Below are 22,877 nucleotides of genomic sequence, written 5' to 3'. Positions count from 1 at the left end.
GAGCTTGAACAGCTGGATCCTCCTCTGATCCCCACCTGTCCCTAGTCACATCCATGCATAAAGCATGAGGTGGCAGCCATCAACAATGGGCCCCAGTTAGGTCCATTAGGTATCCTGGCCCAATGCTCGAGTACGGGCCCAAAAAGGTATTGGGCCCAGTTAATTTTTGGGCCCAGGTATTACATTCTTCCCCCCTTAAATAAATTTCGTCCTCGAAATTAGTCACACCTCAAGTGGACCGATGTAGCGAGGACTCATTTTGCCGTATCGCCCAAATCGGGCAACACCCTTGAAAAGAACATTTTTAGGTAGACAAAGTTTCTCTCCAAAAATTTCAGTTCTCCTAGCTTAACAAGAATTGCCCGGTAGGGGGCCTTGAAGATGGGTCCCTTTCCTAAGATCGATGGTGAATTCGATTTCTCAACCAGGGGTAATTCCTGGTAATTCATCAGGGTAAATGTCTGAGTATTCCTTATTTCTTATAGCTACCTAGCAGTCAAGAGTTTAGGATAAAACTGAAATAAACTGCTTTCTTCGACTAAGGTATTATGACAATCTTAACATATTATGATACTCCTAACTACCCATTACCCCAAATTTTTACGGTTATAGTCTTATTAAACCTAGAGCTCTGATACCACAAGATGTCACGCCCCGGACCCGGATCCGTGACACGGCCGTGCTATTGCCGACTACTGCCCACAATAGCACGCAGCCTCATACCTGGGTAACAGGGTAGTCAAACCAATCAAATCTTTTCATATGAAAGCATTCTTAGTACAACATGCTGGTCAGTACCCAAATACAGAGCTTCTATGTAGTTTATGTACACAAAAGTATACTTGCTTTACCCCAAAAAAAAAGAAGCCCTGATACCAAATTAACGTGTCTCTGGCAGCTATCAGTGGTGAGGATCTGAAAGAAAAAAGTAAATGAACGGATATGAGCTACACGGCTCAGTAAGTAATCATACATAATCTTACCGGATCGAACATAATGGTAACCATGTTTATGCAGGGTTTGAGAAGCTGACATGCGTATTATCTCACAATTTATCATGGCAAAATATGTATGCTTAGAAAACAAAGCAGTATTTTCAGTCAAACAGAATTTTCATAAAACATAAGAATTTCATGCGATTAGCATCATTTAAAGGAGATAGCGGTTTTAGCAAAATACAACATTTCATAAGCATATATTCAAAAACCCATTGTAAAACAATGTATGCTTTGGCCAGGCACGTTCATAAATGTCACGGCCCGCCTGCGCAGGGCACGTGACTATCGGGCCCACATGAGGGGGAAACACGGGGCTCCCCTGCCAGATGTTGGCCGGTTCCGGGGCTTCACGCAAGCGTCCTTCACCCCTCACCGATTTTGCTTCTCCCCAAAACGCATCTGCAGGATTTGGAAACACCCGCCTCATATACCCAGGCTCTGAAATGAGCCTCATGATCATGCTTCAAATATCATTTTCATAAAGTATGCATATGAAACCGTGCCCCCGGCATGCCGTGGTCCATTCTCTCGGATGCTACTGCGAAGTCCATTCGGCCACTGGCGGGGCCAGCTAGTCATTCTCGGCCACTAGCAAGGCCAGCGAAGTTATTCTCGGCCACTAGCAAGGCCAGCTCAGTTGCATTCGATCAGTAGCATCTTTGAGCCCATTATAATAGTGCCTCTTGGCTAGATAGTATTTCATTATACCAACTTGCATGCATGATTAAAATATCAGCATCATCATGTTGCATACATAGCCATAGCTTCTGAGATCATGCAAGTTACTTATGCGTTGTAACATCTCATGCATGAAACATATATGCTTAAAATAAATGCTTAGGAAACATTAGTAACATGACATGATCCCTAACAGGATTAGAACAGGTTACTTACTTTCTTCACAAATCATGTATACAATTCAAATTGTATGAAAAACACTGGTTCATCTTATAAAACGTAATACAAGATCTACGATAAGATTAAGACAGATTACTTACCTCAATTCGCTTTCCAAATTTCTCAAGTCCAGGTGACAAATCCTTAATCACCTAAAACAACACCATAGGGATCACATTATTCCCCATTTATTTATTATAAAATTTCTTAGTTCATCATACTATGAACTTACTTGCTTGGATCCCATCCAAGGATCTAGCCCAAGTCCAATTTACCCAATTTAGAGCTTTTGGGGCTCGATTTAAAACCAGATTAGGTCCACATGGGTTGATTGGGTTTTTAATTAAAGGATTGGGCCTCATTTATAATTGGGTCCAACCTTTTCTAGCCAATTGGGTCCTCTGATTTGGTCAATGTGGCTCATTTGGGCCTGAGTCAAGGTTAGCCCAAGGTCAATTCGACCTTCTGTCAGTTGAATTGGGCTTGAATTGGGCCTGATTCACAATCAATTAGGTCTGCTGAGACCAACTCAGTTTAATTGTGTTCGGACCTATTTCAATTTAACTTAAAATTAGCTCGGATTTAACCCAATTTATAGTTTGGGCTCGTCCAAACTTAGCCCAATCTGATTGAGCTCGGATTTAGACTTAGCCCAGTCTAATTGGGCTTGGGTTAGTCAAATTTGGCTAAACCCATTTTATTTTTTTTTTCTTTTTTTTTTCCTTCTCTTTTCCTTATTTTTTTCTTTTTCTTTTTCTTTCCCTTTTTCTTTCCTTTTCTTCTCTTCTCCTTTTTCTTTTCTTCTCCTTCCCGAAGCTTCCTCTCCTCCCTTCTTCTTTCATCCCGATCTCCCCCTTCCTCTCTTCTCCGACGATGGGAGCACGACGAGCGGAAAGGGAGGACGGTGAGCGGAAGAAGGCCGGGCCACAACCGGCGGCGTCCACGGCCAGGCCCCGCGGCGTCCTCGGCCGAGCCTGTGACGACGGTGCTCGCGGCCGAAGCCGGCGGCCGCCGCACACGACGAGGAGGATGAGTCCCCTCTTCCTCTCTTCTTTTCCCTCTTCCTTTCTTTCTTTTATTCTTCTTCTTTTCTTCAACCTCCCTTCACCAACCCCATATTCTCTCTCTCTCACTCCCAAACCCTCTCTCTTCCTCTCTTCATTCTTCCCCTGTGAAGAAAGAAGGGGGTTTGGGAGGGGCGAGCCACAGTCGGCGGTGCCACGGCCGGGCTCGCGGCGTCCACAGCCGCGCCTGCGGCTGAGCCCACGGCCACGCCTGCGGCGGCCTTCTCTTCTCCCACGGGGAAGAGAGGCCGGGAGAAGCCGGCGGCACTGCGGGATGCCTGCGGCCGCTCCCTTGGTTTGCCAGCAGCCGACACCCGCGCCGACGGGATCATGGCTGAAGCCGATGGCCGTCGCCGGTGGCTCTCGGCCTGCCAACAATCCCCTTCCTCCCTTCTTTCTTTGTTTCTTTTTTGTCTTGCACAAAACAGGGGGAGAGAAGGCAGGGGGCTTACCTGGCTTCCGAAGGGGATTGCAGTGCCCCGTGCTCCAGTGCCTCCACTCCATCGCCTTTGCCGATTTAGGGGTTCCTCAGATTTTTGGAGAGAGAGCCAGTAGGGTTTTAATAGATACTCTTAAGAAGAAGGTGGGGGGGGGGGGACGAGTGTCACGCCCAGCTTCTTCTTGGTGAGGAGCTTGAACAGCTGGATCCTCCTCTGATCCCCACCTGTCCCTAGTCACATCCATGCATAAAGCATGAGGTGGCAGCCATCAACAATGGGCCCCAGTTAGGTCCATTAGGTATCCTGGCCCAATGCTCGAGTACGGGCCCAAAAAGGTATTGGGCCCAGTTAATTTTTGGGCCCAGGTATTACATCTTCCACCTCGGAAGAAGCCGGAGCTCGTGATGGACCTACATCGAACATCGATGCCCTTGTCGGCGAGTCAATTACCCTGGTCTTAAGATTAAAGGAAAAAGGGGGAAGAAGACGAAGACTCTTTGAGCGACCGAAAGAAGGGATAAAATGCCTACTTGAAAGCTCGCCGGAAAGGGACGGATGGGCGGAGAAAGAGAATGACTCCCGGAAGAGGAAATCAACAGGTGGCGCAAAAGCTAGCAGAGGGCTCCCAAGAACGCCCGGAAGAAAGCTCCAACACCCCGGCAACGGCGGCTGAGGAAAGAAGATCAAGAGCAGGGGGAGGGTCAAGCAACGACCCTACAACCCCTTCTTCAGGCCTTATATAGGCCACTGCAGCGGCTCCGATCGGGCAACCTAAATGATCATACGGCTCGGGATTCGCTATGTGGCGAGCCCTAAGACGGCCTCAACAAATCTCTCTGAATCGCCTCACCAAATGCTGACCATTATGGAGGGCGCTCTGGAGCTCAAAATATTGATGATTGACCTCCCTCCTTCCGCTGAATGAGACGTTTCGGGGAATGGAGCATTAATGGCCAACTCCTCATGTTCCGTCAGACGAAACGCTTCGAGGGACGGGAAATTAATGGTTGAAACCCTTCTCATCCCGATCCAACAACTCTCCAGGAACGCCCACATGGAACCCTGGAAAATTTCTGTAGCAAATTCCATCCCAGAAAATTTGGTAGCTTAGACGTCCCAAGTCCGACGTCAAGCTCTCAGCCAAGAAGTGCGCCAAAGCATATCCAGTTTGATACGCACTTCTTTTTGCTTATGTAACTGAAGCGCTGGACGATCGGGAGTCTGACTACTTCCATCGTCCGAGCCACAAGGCAGCTCGACCTCGAAAGTGGGGGACAAATGATAGAGGAAAAAATGGATCGTCCAACCCACAACCAAAAGGCCGCCCAGTTTCGGCCCAGTAAACATCAACGACGGCCGACTGAATCTTCACTTCGGCCCAGGGCCAGCTCGTCCTCGGGACTCCGCCAAAAGCTTCACCAACTCCAGACATTCGCCGACTCCCCCGACCAAGCTTGGGGTACCTTTAGACAATCGTCGACACGCCCCGACCAAGCTCAGGGCGCCAACCTCAGCGATACGTTCCGACCCTTAAGCTCGGAGCGCTCCATCGAGCACATCTCGGAATCCGGAAAGCCGAGCTACTTCCAGCACCCGCTAAGCCGATCTCATCAAACACATGACACGACTACTTAACGAGCTCGGCCTCGCCACGACCACACCCATGTGCGGGCCTACGCCCACTTACATGGCCGTACTTCACCACACTACTGTGTCATGTCTCCATAACCGGCCAACAGCAGTCAGACGACACCTTGACTACTCCTGCCATACCCTGTCGTGACTATCAATACCCTACCGTTCTCAAGAACGGATTGTACCGCACGTCACCAGCCAACCTGAGCTGCTCGCCATCCGGCTCAAAGCCACGCCCCCTCATGATAAGGGCTGACAATACCTCTACCACCTGGGCCACTCCACCGAAACTATAAATAGCTCGGTCAGTTAATTTCTAAGGGACCTTTGGCTGGACCAAATTTATCCTACTCTAACTTGATCGTCGGAGGGCCATCACCGAAAACACCGGTGAGGCTTTGTGCAAGTTCGCGGCCGTCGCGTAGGAGGTAGCTTCCGTCTTTCCTTTTCAACCACCGGCGGCTTCCTCGACTCCACCGGCATGGTCACCCTCGGGCCAAATTTGAACCACAACAGGTATTGTTCTAGGATTTTTTTTAATAATTTGGATTCAATTTTTACCACCCCCAATACCATTTAGCTCCATACATGAATACTAGCAATGTTACAATTTTAAATTTTTGTTGGACTATTCCTGGCATTTGCTGCTCTATATTACTTTTATATCCTCCATATCGCAACTGCGAATCATTTCCTAATGCGACCTGAAACTATCATGAGTTGTTGAGGCGGGAAAAAACATATATCATGAGTTCAAACTTCAAACATCATCAAGCATAAGAGCAGTGCACCCAACCATTTCGCCAAATTATATTAACCTAATTTCAAACACAGAAAACTCACAATGAAGAAAACAAACAAACCTTAACAAGAAGAAAAAGATTACAAATACAAACCTAACCATGCAGATTTACAAATCACATAACAATGCCCTCGGCTGATATTAGACTAGCTTGTTTGATTGAAAATTAAAAAGGAAAAAAAAAAAGATCAAACTACCCTATATTTGAACTTAACAAACAGACCTTTTAGAGAAATCAAAATTAAAGGATGCAACGAACTATTCCGCATTGCATTAGCTGGTAAACTCAAATTTTCCTGTCTATCCAACAGCAGTCCAATTTCTACCTCCACATTTATCCCCTCCCTACCTGAACCTTTTTTACATACATATGTGAAAGCCACGTATAATGAAAATCAACAGTACCTGGATTAAGAAAATGACAACTATCTAGAAGGGAAAAAGAAAGAAAGCGGAAGAAGAAAAAAAACAATGACCTTACTCAAGGAATAGTGTGAAGAGAAGGCAAATTCCTACTGCCAACGCAACCCTACATCCAGGTCAGTCCTTGTGGGTGTGTCCTTGCTCGAGCCTCTGCTAGTGAAACAGCCATAGCCAGCATCATTTGCTCCTCGAAACTCTCAGGAGGAAGGTGGCCTGCAGCCATAGTAGCACCTCCGGAAAGCGCAGCTCCTGCATCTACTGCAACAGCAGAGCTAGCATAGCTGGTCCCTACCTCAGCGAAATCTGACCTGTGGTCCATTGCCCAATCACCATCCTCCCTTCCTATCATTTTCCCACAGTTCGATGACACATCAGGCCACTTCTCAGACTGATAGTTCTCCACAATCCTGTTGTCTCCCACAGGTAAGCTGCTCAGCTGCCTTGATGTGCTGAAAACTGGGGCATTGCTTCCGGCCAGAAAAGTAGAATCCCTGTTCATGTGCTGATGCTCGGCCAGTGCAGCAACTGCACATGCAAGGCCACCAGAAGGCGAAGCTTCTGTTCGAACTATTGGATGGGAATCACGACAATCACCTGATAATCTGTGGCCACATGCCAGATTCCTTTGGCCTCCTCTCTCCTGTTTGAGCAGAAGCATTCTGTTAGATAAAGAATCCTTGGGAAGTAATAGAGAGAAATTTTTTCCTCAAAAGTGTTGGTTATATCAAATTCAGTTTCTGTTAAAGAACACTAGGGGTGGTCCAATTTTTACTAGTCAAGATGCAACAAGTTGCTTTCCCCACAGCTTTGTACTGGACTAAGCTACACGATCAACACTCAATAACAAGTTCAACAATCAACACCTGCTGCATATTATTGGAAAATACAAAAAAAAAAAAGAAACAGCTGCAATAGAAAGAAAATAAAATTGCTATTTTAAGACATTAGGTAGTGAGTCTTGGGATGTTTTGCAATCTGTCGAAGAGAGCAAAGGCAATTCAGCGATGCTTCACAGTAAGAGAGAATTGCTGAAGGTGTCGGCATGTCAGTAGTGGATTATTTAGTTTATCTTCAGCTACAGTAGTTAATTGGAACTCGACAGCTGCTATTTTTCCCATATTGATTTTTCCTGACAAGTAGCAAGTAGAAACAAGATCTGGCCAACAGAAAGATTAAAGCTCTTGATCAAATAAAGACCTAGTCATCTAGACTCCAATATTGACTCGAAACTCCCATTGCTGTCATATCAATTGCTTAGAGCTGGTCATATCCATGCTCAATTATTTATAAATAGAACTGATGGCATATTGCCATTTTATGAAACTAAGATACGGCATAATTCTGAGTGAAACTATAATGAAAAGGATAGTAAACTTCTATCCTAGCAATCATTACAAATAGGTCACTGCAGGAACAAGCATATCATCTAAAATTATTACACTGGCATTCCAAATATGCGTAATCTTGTAGGTTTCTAAAACTAATGACCAACATGAGGCACATAAGGCATGCTTCTATGTAACTTAAAGCTAGCTTTTTGAATTTTGATCACAGAATAATGAAAGAAGCAAATCTATCAACGAGGAAGGTCCTGAAAGAAAAATTAACCTTTTATATACTTAAACATCATTTGAGAATCAAAGAATATTAAACCTCATGAGAAATGGTTATGATTGTAGTGGCGATTCAACAACTTAACACCTGCTTCTGTTTCCTTAAAAGAAATGCTCTCTTTTATAAGAGCAACAAGCAAGAAAACATCTCACCAACTGAAAGTGAAAGCATCAAAACATATGCCATAGTGATGGGGAAATGCCAAGTCTTAATAGCTCATTACCATTGATGCTGATGCCCCACTGAATTGTGATAGCAGTACTACTTACCTAGCCAATAATCCATTCCCTTGTGCACAAGAACCACATTGAGATCAACTTCATTTAACTTGTTATATACAATTTCTATACTCACTTCTATATACATGGTATGCTGAGCAAATTGCTAACTGCTGTACTGAGTACAAGAGCATTATTTGGTTAGCCAGTAACCCATTTTCTCTTGATCATAAGCACGTCAGAGTCAGCATACTTGGTTTGGCCATTTACAATTTTCAAAATCTCACTTCAGTAAACTACTATAGTCTGAAGATTGAGAATTTTCATGCCACAGAACAAAAATTTTAGAATCCATCATCAGCTAGGACATATGGGTTGTATATAGTTGTATATCTTGTACTAATCAGATTCTATGTATAGTCTGTGAATATGGAGATATTGCAGAACCATGTGTTATATGAGTATTATGTCAGACGGGCAATCACATATTGCAAAACTTGCAATCAAATTACACATGCAATAGTAATTATGTAATTGTGATAATGCATATAGCATCAACTCAACCAGCTCCATCCAGCAAAAAGAAAAGTCTCCTACTTTAAGATCCCACTGTCACATGCTCTAGGTGTTAAAGTTGACTTAAAAGAATTGTTTATAGAAGTTCTAGCAAAATACCAGCCTAATTATCAAGAGATCGTATACCATGAGCTTTTTCGAAAATGATATTTAAGTTAAATCTGAGATGGTATGTTAGCTGTGTTGGTTAAAACAAACCAACTAGGTCTCAAAGGAGTATGACAAATAATTCTTGGAAGAGATGTCCATGGCTTCTGAAAAATATTGCAGAAGAACAACATCACTCAAGAAGAGATTTCGTACAGGGATCTTAAGATAGGCCAACAAATATGCAGACAGACATGCCAGAAAAAGTGCTCCCAAGGTATCCTTACAAAGATAAATTAAAAAATAATTCTGTACGAGCTGAAGAACTAGCAGCTTACCACAGATTTTCCTGATACAAAGCACTATAGATTTATGTCACCAACTGACAATTGCAGTGGTATACAAGAGTGGTCAGTGACATATTTAGTTTGTACTTCACTATCAGTACTTGTTGAAACTTTAGGATTAAAAAATCATAGACGAGAGATGAAAACCAAAAGTGGAAAACTAGATGTTTTTATAGGTGAATCATGAAAAAGAAAAGACCCGGGCAAAATACAGTAGAAACTAGAAGCAAAAAAGCAAGAAAGAAACTATGCAAATTGTGAGATAATGCTACTTCAACAGCCAACAAAAGAAAGACCAAGTAAGAAACTAAATCGAGTACCCCTTTTCTTTAACATGCAAAATGCCCTAAAGTATACATCATGCCACTTTTTGTTTGCTTTTAAGAATACAAAAACACCATGTCAATAGAAAAAATATAATTGAAATACATAAACAATTATTCTACTTATATGTTGCTCCCATAACATGTATTTGATTCAGCAATATGTCTTTTAAAAACATGCTCATCAACATCTGGAGCATTCTAGAATCGATGAGCTTCTTCCAGAAATAGATAATACAATAAGTGGTCTCCTATAAATTCTGAAAAAGTAAAATTAAACATTACCTGAATAGAAAGCCATATGGCTTCCATGACCATTATGTCTTCAAGATCCATGTCAAAGTTATCTTCCCTGCAATTCACAGGCAGCAGTTCTATTAACATCATAAATAAATACCTGATCGAATTATACTACCCATAGATGTCATGTCTAATAATTAAGGTGTATGGTTATAGTTGTCTGGGATAATAATAAAACAGGAAAATAATGAATTGCTACCTTAAGTGATAAGTGGAGTAGGAATACAAATTGACTAAGGTACCTAGCACGTTGAGACAGCAAAACACAGCTAACCAACCAAAAATTACATATACAGCAAAGACAAGCACCAATAGCTATTTCCATGAAAGCAGCGGACACAGAAACAAGCCTAAAATACAATATCAGATATCCAAAAGAGGCAAAATGATGCAAAAATGACAAAGACAACACTCTAAAGATTCTAAACAGCCATTAACTATGAGAGATATGCCCTTCTATCCTTGAAATAAGTAGCTCTTTCATTCAAGATTGTTGGAGCAGAAGCCAAATTCTCTCTAAATTTATTATGGTGACAGAGCAATAAAGCTTTAAGGGCAATGAGATGAGGAGAAGAAGAAAGGAGGAAAAAGAGAAAATAATTTAGAGATGGCAAGATCATGGACAAATATGGCAAGCTAAGAGCTCCTTTTGGTGCTCTTAGTCAGTAGGAAAGGTCAAACTGATTACTCTCATATATACACAAGCTATGACCTCAAAGTAATATAATGACCAATAAACCAAGTTTGATCTCAAGCTAAAGCCATATTCCAAAGAAGCCAACCTAAGTTGGTCTTTTCTCCAACATAAGGTGACCTTGTAGTCATAGGATTATGTCAGCAAGACTCTTATTCTTAACCTCCTCATGGAAGTTGTTTCTATGCAACTTGTTCTCTCAAGATAAGCACGGCCTCTCACCACAAATGACATATCAGAAAACAACACCATAAGGGTGGTGGCGGACAGAGCTATCAGGCACGTGGCGGAGGTCATCGGCATCATTTAGTCATCGTCTGTTGGGTCGGCTAGGAAAATCTGGGACTCCTACTCTGCTCTTGTAGCATCCAGTATAGTGTTTGTCTTTTAGGAGCCCCCACCCCTGGTTTTCTCAAGGCGAACTTTGACGGTAGTGTTGGTTAGGAAGGCGGCTGTGGCGGAGTGGGATTTGTCATCAGAACCATGGGGTCAGGCTGGTGGCGACAGGGGGTCGGAGGATTTTTGACACATCCGTCGTCGGCGCTGAGCTCAAAGCTGCATGGGAAGGCATCACTTATGCGAGACTTGTCCTGGGTGCTGACTACCTATTCCTTGATAGAAATTCGGCTATGCGATGATCGACTGGATCCGGGGTTAGGGGGGCGCGGATGGTGAGAGTCCCCTACTCCGCGACATTCGCAGACTGTTGGGAGAGTGTGGCTCCTATCAAGCCACGCATGTTTATAAGGAAGCCAACGACGCCGTGGACTGGGTTGCCTCCTTCGCGGCTCATCACTCTGGTGATTTTGTCTGGACCAACCATAGGTCCGCGAAGCCACTATCTGATTTTCTTTTTTTGATTTTGTTGGCCGCGCTCACACTTGTTATGTGTGATATGTGTGAGCCGCCGTGGTACCCAAAAAAGAAAAGAAAAGAGCACCATAAAGCATCTCATGACAGATTCATCTTAATAGAAGGTGACTCCAACTCATATAATCAGTGCATGCCAGGACTCAAAATTCTACTTTTATGATTAACCTTGCAACAACATTTAACTCTTGCTCACAAGCTACTTTAATTTCAGCATGTGTACAATACTAATAGTTGAACATTAATCAAAAAATAGCTACAAACTACATCTAAAGAACTTTCAAATATGAAATGTCTACTCTGTTTGTATACAATCCCTTAGCCTTGAGCATATATATTATGGTACAGAAATGAGGATTTCAAAGTAAAAATGTTCTAGGTTGATTGAATATACAAAATTGTAGGATCTAAAATTTATTTCGGATAAGCAAAAATTCTGGGAATAAATTCAGATTGCTGGAAAAAAAAAGGGAGAAAACAAATATGTTCTTGGGGTGGCCTTATTATCTGGGGCCAATCCTCAAGGCAAAAGATGAGAAGAAGAGGATAAGAAAATATGGAAAGTCTTTAATTTTTGTTCTATTAATCATCAAAACTGCCGTTGCACCATCAATCTCCTCCTTTTATAGCTAAAGACACAATCAAACTAACTAAATATTTTCCCCAAATTACTAGGATACCTCTAGAAATTTTACTTAGAAAGAAAGAAGAGAACAAAAAAAAAAGTAATAATCTCAAGGTTTGCCGTCTTGGTACCGAACTCGTACCAGTGCCACACCAGCACATGCTAATACAGCATAGTACAGAATTTTTTTGGCTTACCAAGTATCGGTATGCCACCCGTACCGGTACCGATACGGTATACCATGTATTGCCTAATTCGGGCCCGTACAACAAACCTTGATCTCAAACCTTCTAAAATTAGAAAAATGTCATGTCTATGAAACTTAACAAAGACGGACATCAACATCACCAAAAAGCAAAATCCCAGTAAAAAACACTTTCCTAACTCAATTTGACCAGAAGCTAAACTTGTAGATAACATTTCTACTCAAAATATGACACAAAACCTACTACAAAATACAGCCCTGATATCACGAGAAAATAGAAGACACATAATCTTCTTCTGATATTACAGGAAACATCTCCTTTAGACTCAATAAAACAGCAAAAAACTTAAACTCAAAAAATTATCAGTATCAAATCTGAACCTTGTCCACACCTAAACTACATCAGTTTTCTTGGTGTATTTTTAACTAGCTGAGGTCATGAATGGTAGAAGAATGCCAAAGACTCTCATCAATTTATAACTTATTTGTTGGTCTTTCAATGCTTCCCAAGTCATCTCCAACATTAAAGTCTACAGGGGTGTAAACAGGCTTGCTTTATGTAATCCAATCTCTATAGGAGACCAGTTTAAAACTTTTTTCCATAAGTTGACTCCGAGAATATGTCTAGCTACCTCCACTCTATCAACATCAGTCTACAAAAATCTACAATGTGAAAATGATAGCGGGAAACATCTTCAACTTTTCAACACCTTCGACTTACTTCAGTACAGATTCATAGGTACCAGAGGACAATGTTCTTGGTTGAGTTGTAAAAAGATAGCTAGCAATTAATTTGATTTTTAAGTCCATCGCATTTTGCTGTCTTTGAAATTTATGAAACCAGGCTGTTAAGATATCTAGCTTATATGTATTATTCTAGTTATGAACTTATTATATACCAATTCTTTACGTATATATTATTGATGTCTTCTCATCATAGGTGACTATAATCCTATTGCATCTATGCTTGGGCTATGCCCTAATAGAGGGCAGTCGCTTATAGAGTCGGTAGTTCGACGGTTTAATGCTTGCCAGAGATAGTTCTATAGCCCTTAGGATAAAGACATGACCATATTCTGTCCAAGCCCAGCACTTCTTGTTACATCATATCAGAGCCATGGTAAGATCCATCAATGCCATGGACATCGATTGAGTCATTTATGCTTGGTCCAGCCACCTCCTTGAGCTCTTGTGCTCCACTAATGTTGGACAAGTCCCAACCATCCGTAGCAAACATCACCAAACAGGTCATGGACCCCATTAGTGACAAACATTAGTGGACTCTTCTCGACCTCGGCAAGCTCACATCTATCAATTCTGGATCAAACCAGCAACCAACCATTATTGAGCTCACAGCTCCTCCCTTCAACTAAACACCCTCAGTTCCACACCTTCATTTTCTAAGGCTAAGCTTTCAACTTTAAATCTGTGCTTAGCTTTGCAATCTAAGATCAGTTTGACTTCATTCAAGGCATTCCTTTATTTGTGTGTTGCCAGATCCCTCAAGCTTCTTCATCTCAATAGCAAGGTTACCTGCCCATGACACCCACCAAGTGTCTAACAAATTGTCACAAAAATCAAACTTCAGTATCTGGGTGCCAAGTTTGCAGCTTGATTGCTGCCTCGCCATACAAGTCGCCATCAAAGCTCCACGTAAGTGCAAGGGCTCCATGATCAAACGCTATGCATGAGCTTGGCCATATGTGACACTGCATCCCACCAATAGTTTACGTGTTTGGATGCACGGCAAGTATTTGGTGACTTGTTGCATAGGCTCTGGTTGTACTCGTTTGCATAAACTTGCTTTGTGGTGCCCAGTTTAGCTACTCAACAACTGCATGTTGCATCCTATGTGAGAATTGTGTTTGCATAAATTTGCTTTGTGTGACCACTTTAGCCACTCAACAATCACTTGTTGCATCCTATATGAATTCCCTATAGGATGCTTCTAGATTATCCTGGGTATATTGGCCTCATTGCATTATAAAAATCTCATGGAATCATCACCTTGCTATAGATGTTCAACTTACTATCCGAATGCCATAGTGTTTTTCGGTTTTTCCATTGAAATGGTATGGTATTGGTATGATGGTATGTACAAAAGTGACAAAAAAGAATGGAAAACATTACAGACTGGTTGGACCAGTCAACCTATATGTACCAGCATGGATGGTTTCAGCATCCCAACACCCGCATCAACACCAGTTTTGGGTCCAAACAGTATGGTATCAATGGTACCATATCACCCTGCTGGTTTTCTCCTTGATTACTAGTGATGCCTCTTTGACTATCCTGCATTTGACGCAGCATCTTCAAAGAAATTTTGAGATATAGGACCTCGGCCCTATTCATTACTTCTTGTGTCCTGACATTGCTTACCATCCTAAGGGGTACCTATTATAACCACAAAAGCACACCTCTAACTTGATCAGTTCTGCTTATATGGTCAACCCGCCCATAATTGACACACTGATGGAGCTTCATCGGAAGTTTTATCGTACAGAAAATGACCCACTTCATAATCTCGCTCAGTATTGTTGGCTCGTTGGACTTGACTATACCTCTACTCAACATTGCATATGTTGCCCGTGTCATCAATCAATTTGATAATGCTCCTGGTTCTATTCTATGCTACTATCCTACTCATTCTTTGCTACCTCCATGGGGCCCTTTCTTCTCCTCCACTTTGGCTCCACTTACATCTTTAGGCTAGCAGTGCACATGCCATATCATGCCACTGATAAAAAATATATAAAATAAAGATATGTAAAAAAATAAAAATCTTTTTCAATTGAAAGGATTTAGTAAGTGTCACGATGACTCAATGCCAGTACTAGCCCACCAAGGTACGTGCTAGCAGACATAGGCACATATATAAAAACCTTGTACTAAATCAGATTAAATTAAGCAATTCATAATGGTGCACTCCTTATTTCCTCTACCTTTAGCACATCCTGTTGCAATGACACAACCACTTCATCCCTGTGGTCAACTCTATTTTGAAAGTTATCACAATTCACAAGCATAAGGTGTCAAGATTTTCCCTAAATTTGGGTGTCAACTTGTAAAATCACATAATTGTTGTTGTTGCATTAAGAGATATGTTACACAAAACGACGACACCAAACTGCTTGTGAGACAAGGGACCTGCACCCCTACTTAGCAAATCATAGTTAGCAAAAAACCTGGCAATCTTTAATTTCTTAGTTTCTTCTTTCCATAGCAATGGTCAGAGGGTGCTAATGAATCAACAATATTGACAAGTAACATAACTAAGGCAGGTCCATATTGTTCCACATCCAAGTCAAAAATCTGGCATCCTTGCAAACCAACTTTTCCACCCTTAATTGTCTCTAATAGAGAGTATTTGTAATGAACCCTTGTAGCAAATTTGTGCAAAACTTGGATGAGACTTAATATTCGTTTCATTGGACTCAAAAGTTGAAACTCTTAGAAGCTCATTAATGTTTATTCAGTCGTTAAGAAAGTGAGGTTTGACAAGACTCTTTTCTACTCTATTTTTATTTTTTAAAATTTCAAAAGAGAAACATATTATTAGTCAAGGAAATGGAAAACTTCAACTCCCTTTATTAATTTCCCCTATAATCTGTTCATAACTTCACATATCCTCTCTCATATCTACAAGTCTGAGGATGCGACCTACTCTTTCATTCACTAAGCAACAAGCTTACTTCTTATGCAGCATGTCTTTAAGATATATCTTCTCTGCTTGCATCAATACCTTTCCACCCCAAACAAGTGTTATCATACTCTGGACAATGGCGATCTTTTTTTCTTTGCTTTGCAATCATGATCAGCCACACCATGATGACAACCATAGCTTTCTACACTCCTTGTCCTTACCTTCCAATTGATTGCTTTCTTTTTATTTTTGCCTTTTCTCGCTCTTCTACTTTTAAGGGGTATTGACAGTGGGGTGTTGACAGTGGAAAATGGTTATTTACTTGACTCTTACTTTCTATAATATCATGAATAAATATTTTCCTTATAGAAAAGGACTTTGTATCAAAATCAGAATTAAAAAGTAGCATGACGACCTAAAGGTTGAGAAAATCAGCTGTTGCTTAGCTGGTTGGGAATTATCATTTTGAGATGTGTAATTAATAAGACAAGTCAATATTAGTCAATGTACCAATTTACTAGCTCTCATGTCAAAACTTTCCCTTAACAAAATGGGTGGGTAAAGAGGGTATCAATTGAGTTCTACCATTCAACATCTCAAAACTGCTATCAACTGTAATTCTACTTCACAATGGACAAAGAGTTGGTTAGCAATTTTCTTGTGGGCCTTTTTTTGCCCACGTCAGTTATTATAGGGGTCACAATTTATGACTCAACCTGTCAGCCCAACCCAAAAACAACCTGCTTTAAGCAGATTCGGATTTGACATAAATGAGTTTGGGTCATAAACTGGTTAACCCGTCTAGAGCCGTTTATTAAATGGGTTAGGTTCAAATGTAGACTTTTGATCAGTTTAACCTGTGAGGACCCGTGCGGGCGTGTGTTTAGTCCCACATCGGTTATTCGTTGGGTAGACCTTGGGTACTTATATAAAATCAAGAAATCCAAATAATATCTTCCGACTAGCTTTTTTGAGTGAGGTCCTGGGTTGTGACAAAATAGTATCAGAGCGGACCCGGTCCATAACCTATATGGACTAGGGGACACTGCAACACGGATCTATTAGGATTGACTATGGAATGATCGTGGTGCTTGTGATTAGATTTATATGGATTTGAACCCTTAGCCTGGCGAGAATGTCAGGGCTTAAATAGAGAGAGTATGTGAGGATCCGTGCGGGCGTGTGTTTAGTCCCACATTGGGATTCGCTGGATAGATCTTTGGTACTTATATAGGATTAAAAAATTCAAATAATATTTTTCGACCAGCCTTTTTGGGTGAGGTCCTAGGTTGTGACGTAACCCATTTTAACCTATTTAATAATTGGGTCAAATCATGACCGGATCCATTTAACCCGTTTAAGACATGTTTAACCTATTTAAAACCTGCTTAACATGTTTCTATCCTATTTAACCCAACCTACTTAACCTGTTTAACCTATTTAAATCTATTTAATCTGTTAAAAATCTTCGTAGCATGTTTAACACATTTAACCTGACTTGACCTATTTAGTAAATAGGTTATGCGGATCGAGTTGAGTTACCAATTTAATAAATAGGCTGGGTTCATATCTGAATTTTTGATATGTTTAATAAATAGGTCAGGTTCGGGTTAGCAAATTTTTGATGTGATTTGAATTTTTGACATATTTAACAAACAGGTCGAGTTTAAGTTGGCAAATTTTTGATGCGACCAGCATCCAACCCCACCCATACCTGACCCAACCCAATCTAATGGCCACACTCAGTCATCGAGTGGACATTAAACTTTATTCAGGGAATTAATTGTGATAGAAAATATCAAAGGTGGAACTAACATGAGATGTATATATGTAGTCAATTCAATTTTTTTATAAAAAGGGGAACATATGGTCATTAAAATTCATAAATCAACGATTCCCAATAATTTCCATAAGCATTAATGTAGACAAACAACTCAAATAATTACGTTATGAATTACAAAGGCCTGGGGCCCTTTTGAGCATTTGACCTACTGAGTGGACAAATCAGTTGTCTGCTCACTTATTCATTAAATTTCACATAGGTTCTTTGACGTTATAAGTTAGGCCTTGAATTATTAGGCCTCTATTAAGCTGATGAGACATAAAAAGGCTGAGGTATATCAAAACAGAAGTTGGCAAAAATTGAACAAATGGCTAGAAAGAGATGAACCAATTGAAATAATTAATTGACTTACTTTTGTCCTTGTCCTAGCACCAACTGTGAGTAATGTTGAACTCTCTAGTTGAGATGCAAAGATCTATGGATCCTTTTGGTGAATCTGAGTCACCTGAATCATCACTTATATGAACTTGCATGTACTTACTAACATCAGGCGGCCATATGCCACTCATAATCTCATAATGGAAATGCTTTATAACTGACTATATCTTGTAACCTTTGTAGTTTCTCCACAGTTGCACCAACAAATTCCTTTACCAATGTGAGAGATCACCTAGATTTCCCCAGCAAAACACCCATGACATGATTTGATTCAATCGACAAACAAAATCTATTCACTTGGTTACCTTATGTACTCAGGATTCATATGAGGCACAGCTTTGTTTTTTGTGCAAGTCTTCTAGCATTTCATATTTATTTTTAGGATAATGTTGATAGGGTTAGGAGAGTCCAGAAATGGTTTATATGAGCCATTATTGGCGATAGTTATCCTATGTTAAGTTGCTTATTAACAATGCTTTGGGCATTTTTATGGGGTTTGAGATATTTGATGAAAGAAGAAGGGGTTAAGTGCATTTTAATCAGTTTCCTGAATAAAAGCGTTTGACCACACTTATTCAGGTCTCGGATTAAATTGCTTCACTTTATATTATGAAACACAGCAATGATCTTCAACGAACTAAGAAATGGTCATAGATACCTAAATGAAGAAATGAAAGATTAGCTCTGTTATTTGGGAATATATGAACAAGAATATGTTGTGTTCAATCACATTGTCATCAATAGCAAGGTGAAGAACCAGATCATAGTAGACTCAATGATTTGAAGAACCAGTCAATGAAGATCAGATCGATGAAGACTTCCATGCTAAATATTGAAATTTCTGATAAAGATTACATAGAGCAAGATCTTTTGGATTAATATACAAGACTTGACGACGTATCAGATGAGAATCTAACTTTCATGATTCTAAAGGACAAATGCTTTGAAGCCAACGATCCAATGGATAGCAAAGCTGCTTGCTGAAAATCCAGCCATTCACCCACTACAGAACCAAGCTTAGTTTGCAAGAGGAGCACACAGTAGAAGATATGGTTGTTAAAATAAACATTCATAATTTCTATTAATCTTAATTGCACCTTAATTATCTAGTGAACCATACCATCTTGCGTTGAAGGATCCATCAATATACACCTTCTGGCACTTGATCAAGAATCAAGACCAAGGATGTGAACAACTGTCGTTATGATTTAGTGGTTTTATCACAAAGCATCATGGAAAATCAGCCTTCACCATCAAATCATGGCAATTGAATGGTGGAACTATGACTTGGAGTGCAATCAAGCAAATCTGACGACAAGATCTGAATAATAGTAAATGACAATGTAATTGAGGGTTAGATGGGGCATAGCTCAGACTTCATGAATCTTCCGGTACTTCTTCATCTATTCGGGGTGTTTTTAGAAGGCGTTCAGAAGGTTCTATAATGGAGTTATTTGAGCCGACATTGCTTAAATTATGATATGCACAAATTGCTCACAGGTTAAGTTATTATGATTAGGGATGTTTAGGGGTTTAACTATGATTTTGGCTCATACTATTATGAAATTTAGTGACATAGACATTCTAAAAACAAAAAAACCCCCCCCAACCCTCTTTCTTCTCCTGCTTTATTCTTCCTTCATAATTCCCTATCTATTGTTTCACTCAAATCTACAAATGGATGCACACTTTTCCATCTCCTTTGCTTCTTTCTTCATTTCCTATTCTTCTTTTTCTTTTCTTTCCAGAAAGATAAACATTCTCATTTTAATCTGAAATAAGCATTAAACAAAAGATAGCTGAATGAATCCTTTAGTATTTTTTTCCTGACAAATCAGGCATGGTTTGCCCTTACTTTGATCCCACAGCCTCTACTTTCTGAAAAAAATACTATCCAGGTCATGCTTGTACTGATATATGAGAATCATATAAAAGAACAACCTAACTCAGACCAAACTTTTGTTTCCATTAGCTTTATCTTTGCATAATATTGTTGTGAGAAGAAGATGAGTTTGAATACAATCTAGAATACAAAATTCAAAATTCTTTGGCAATCAAAGTATGCAATATTAAAGAATCAAAGTTACAATAAATATATAATGTTCATCACAAACTCATAAAGATGGCATTTAAAAGATGCAGTAATGCTCAGACATAAATTGAATAAAAAATATTGTTGTTATGTGAAGAGTAAGTAAGTGCCTAGACAAGATAATTGGAAAAGAAGTGGATAATCATGTAGTTGCTTCACTATAAACCTGCTTTGCCTCATGTGTGATGGCTGTCTGCTTGCTGGCACAGTTAATGAGCCTTGGGAAGGAATGCATGCATCACTTTGGGCTGGGTATCTCAAAGATGGCACTGCAAGTGAAAAATGCTAAGTCACCATGTATAAAGATAATATATGAAAGAAAACAAAACAAAAAAAGATTACACAAAAATCTATAATAGCGAGCCCTAATTGAACCTGAAAGCAAGCTATTTGATGTATCATGATATTCTACTTCTGCAGCCATTATCCTGCTTGATGAACTTGCATCTTTTCTCTTTTGAATTCTTTCCTCTTCATCCTGAAGTTCTTGCTGTCGCATCCTTATTTGTGCTTCTATAACCCTCTGTTCTTCCTGTAATTCCCAAAAACCCACATGAATGAAAGTCTCATCCCTTACCAGCAAAAACAACTGTAAACCATTTCTTTTTCCGATTAATAAATAGACTCATTGATGAACACGACATACGCTAGAGTAGATCTTGCACTCATAAGCAAAAATAGGAATCAATTTATCTACGAAACAACTCCTCCAACTCATAGAAAAACAAAATGACAACAACCACCAAACTTACTACTTGTTCCAAGCCCTTTTCCTCCTTTGACCTAGCACCTCGATATTCCACAGCATAGTTCGACGTTTTGCAAAAGGGACACCTAATAGTGTTAAGAAATTAATTTTCCTTTCTTTTTAACAAAAGAGCAAGTCCAAATCTAATAGAGCAAAAGAAAAAAAAAAATAAAAGAAAAGAAAAAGAAAAGGATACTGTGTTGGGCGAGTGGAATGAGGTGGCTTCATCTGGAGAAAACACTCTGCAACGAGAACAACAATTTGACATTGTTAAAAAACGATTTAAAAAAAAACTCATATAAAAGAAATAATCCACAAAATAATTTGCTAATTGAAAGCCAAGTGGCAGTACCTGTACATATGCCTTTCATACAACATCTTGAGCGATTTAGACTCGGATAATGCTAGAAAAGAAATTCAAATATAAGATCAGAATGATGTAATGAATTCAATCATGCAGCTATCACAGCGAGACAAATCAAAACTCCGTTAAACATATACATATATGTCTATATAATTTTATCAAGTGTCGATTAGTGATAAGAATAAAAGAGCGATGATTGGACATCAGCAACGGACGAAGAGAGATCTGACCAGAAAGCAGATGGGACACTCCTCAAGATCGAGACTGCTCTCCTCGTCCCCAGGGTAGCAAGGCGCCAGCTTGGACTCGAGAATGAGCTTCCTGAGTTTCTTGTGATCGACGTCTCGATGCTGGTAAAGACCCTGCGGCCTCGTGTACTTCTCATCCACCACCGGCCTCCTCCTCCCAATCTTATTACCCATCACAAAAGAGAACAAGAACCCTCTTCCCACCCTCCGTCACTCCTCCAACTCCCAAACCAACATCTCCATCCCCCAACCCTAATCCATACCTCGGATCAAACCAAAATGCTCTGCTGAGATCTGAAACCAGATAGGAAAAAGAATCGCGAGATAAAAAAGAGAGGAAGGAGAAGGACAAGAACAAGAAGCCCCAAATCTTGAACGGATCGAGCTCCGCGGCGAAGAAAGCGAGAGAAGAGGAGAGATCTCAAGATCTTTTGTTCCGATGGGATCGAGAGAGGGATTGGGGTACCTCGTCGTTGCCGGATATGGAGGGGAGAGGCCGGAGGGATCGGAGGGCCATCGAAGGCGATCGGGGATCCTCGTACTCGGTTCTTGGAGGCACGGGAAGGATCAGGAATGAGAGGGATCGAGACAGATATACGGAACGTTCTTTGGTATCAGAGGATTCAGAGGCTCGCTCGCTCTGCTTCTCACTGGCCTATCTATTCCGTTTTGTCTTTTTTTCTTTGGAGGAGATTTCTTCGTTTTTAGTTTTTATCTTGGTTTCATACGTGGACTTGTGCGTGGCTGTGTGATGAATTGTTTATTTTATTTTTAATCATGCTGTCGACTGCTGCGGTTCGTCTCGGGTTTTGTTTCTCACACTTTCTATCTTGAATCCTTGATTGGTACGGCCTCGGATTAGAAAGGGATTTCGGCCGGTGCGGACCGGACCGGACCGGACCGGTCAGGCCTGGTCCGAGCAGCCAATCACTTGAATATTTATTTTTTCAGAAAATTTTGCATGTAATATATCAAAAAGAAAAGTACTGCATGTAAACTTTTTTTTTCTGGCATTTGAAGAAATATATCTATGGAAATTCTTTCTCCCGGTTTAGCAAGCCCCAATTTCAGTACTTCGTCTGGCCAAAGATCTAGGCTTCGACCTCAACAAATGATTTAGCAAGTATTCCTCCTACAAGCTTGACTAACAAGAAAAATGCTGTAAATAAATTTTTAGCAATACTTTTGAAAGTTATTTTTTAAAGTAAAAAGTGAAGATTGTAACAGCCATTTAACATTGCTCATTCTAATTGCTCGAAATGAGTTAAAACAGATAGAGTGGGAGTTTGCTATTAATTGATGTCAAACTTCTATTTTCCGCGAGTTAATTGGGTGAAGCTAATTATCATTCATTCATTTACAGTCATCCTCAAATAACGATCACCGATGCATGTACGCAAACACTTGGAATACCAATAACTATTCTATTTAAACAATTTGCAA

The 22,877-nt window shown here is 40.4% G+C and overlaps 1 protein-coding gene across 1 annotated transcript; it reads right to left on the bottom strand.

Moving 5' to 3' along the window:
- Window positions 1–6,060: 6,060 nt before the first annotated feature.
- Window positions 6,061–22,132, bottom strand: LOC103722466 (E3 ubiquitin-protein ligase GW2-like). Its single transcript, XM_008813034.3, has 9 exons — window positions 21,901–22,132; window positions 21,417–21,728; window positions 21,175–21,226; window positions 21,019–21,064; window positions 20,827–20,908; window positions 20,450–20,606; window positions 20,241–20,343; window positions 9,710–9,776; window positions 6,061–6,899 (listed from the first exon to the last, which is right to left on the bottom strand). Exons 2-9 carry the CDS (start codon window positions 21,606–21,608, stop codon window positions 6,366–6,368), a joined length of 1,233 nt encoding a protein of 410 aa, XP_008811256.1. The 5' UTR covers window positions 21,609–21,728; window positions 21,901–22,132; the 3' UTR covers window positions 6,061–6,365.
- Between the last annotated feature and the right edge of the window lie 745 nt (window positions 22,133–22,877).

This window comes from Phoenix dactylifera, chromosome 4, assembly GCF_009389715.1.
Source record: "Phoenix dactylifera cultivar Barhee BC4 chromosome 4, palm_55x_up_171113_PBpolish2nd_filt_p, whole genome shotgun sequence".
In the NCBI taxonomy this organism is placed as follows: Eukaryota; Viridiplantae; Streptophyta; class Magnoliopsida; order Arecales; family Arecaceae; genus Phoenix; species Phoenix dactylifera.
The sequence above is the reverse complement of the archived record's forward strand: the minus strand, read 5'-3'. Positions and strand labels throughout refer to the sequence as shown.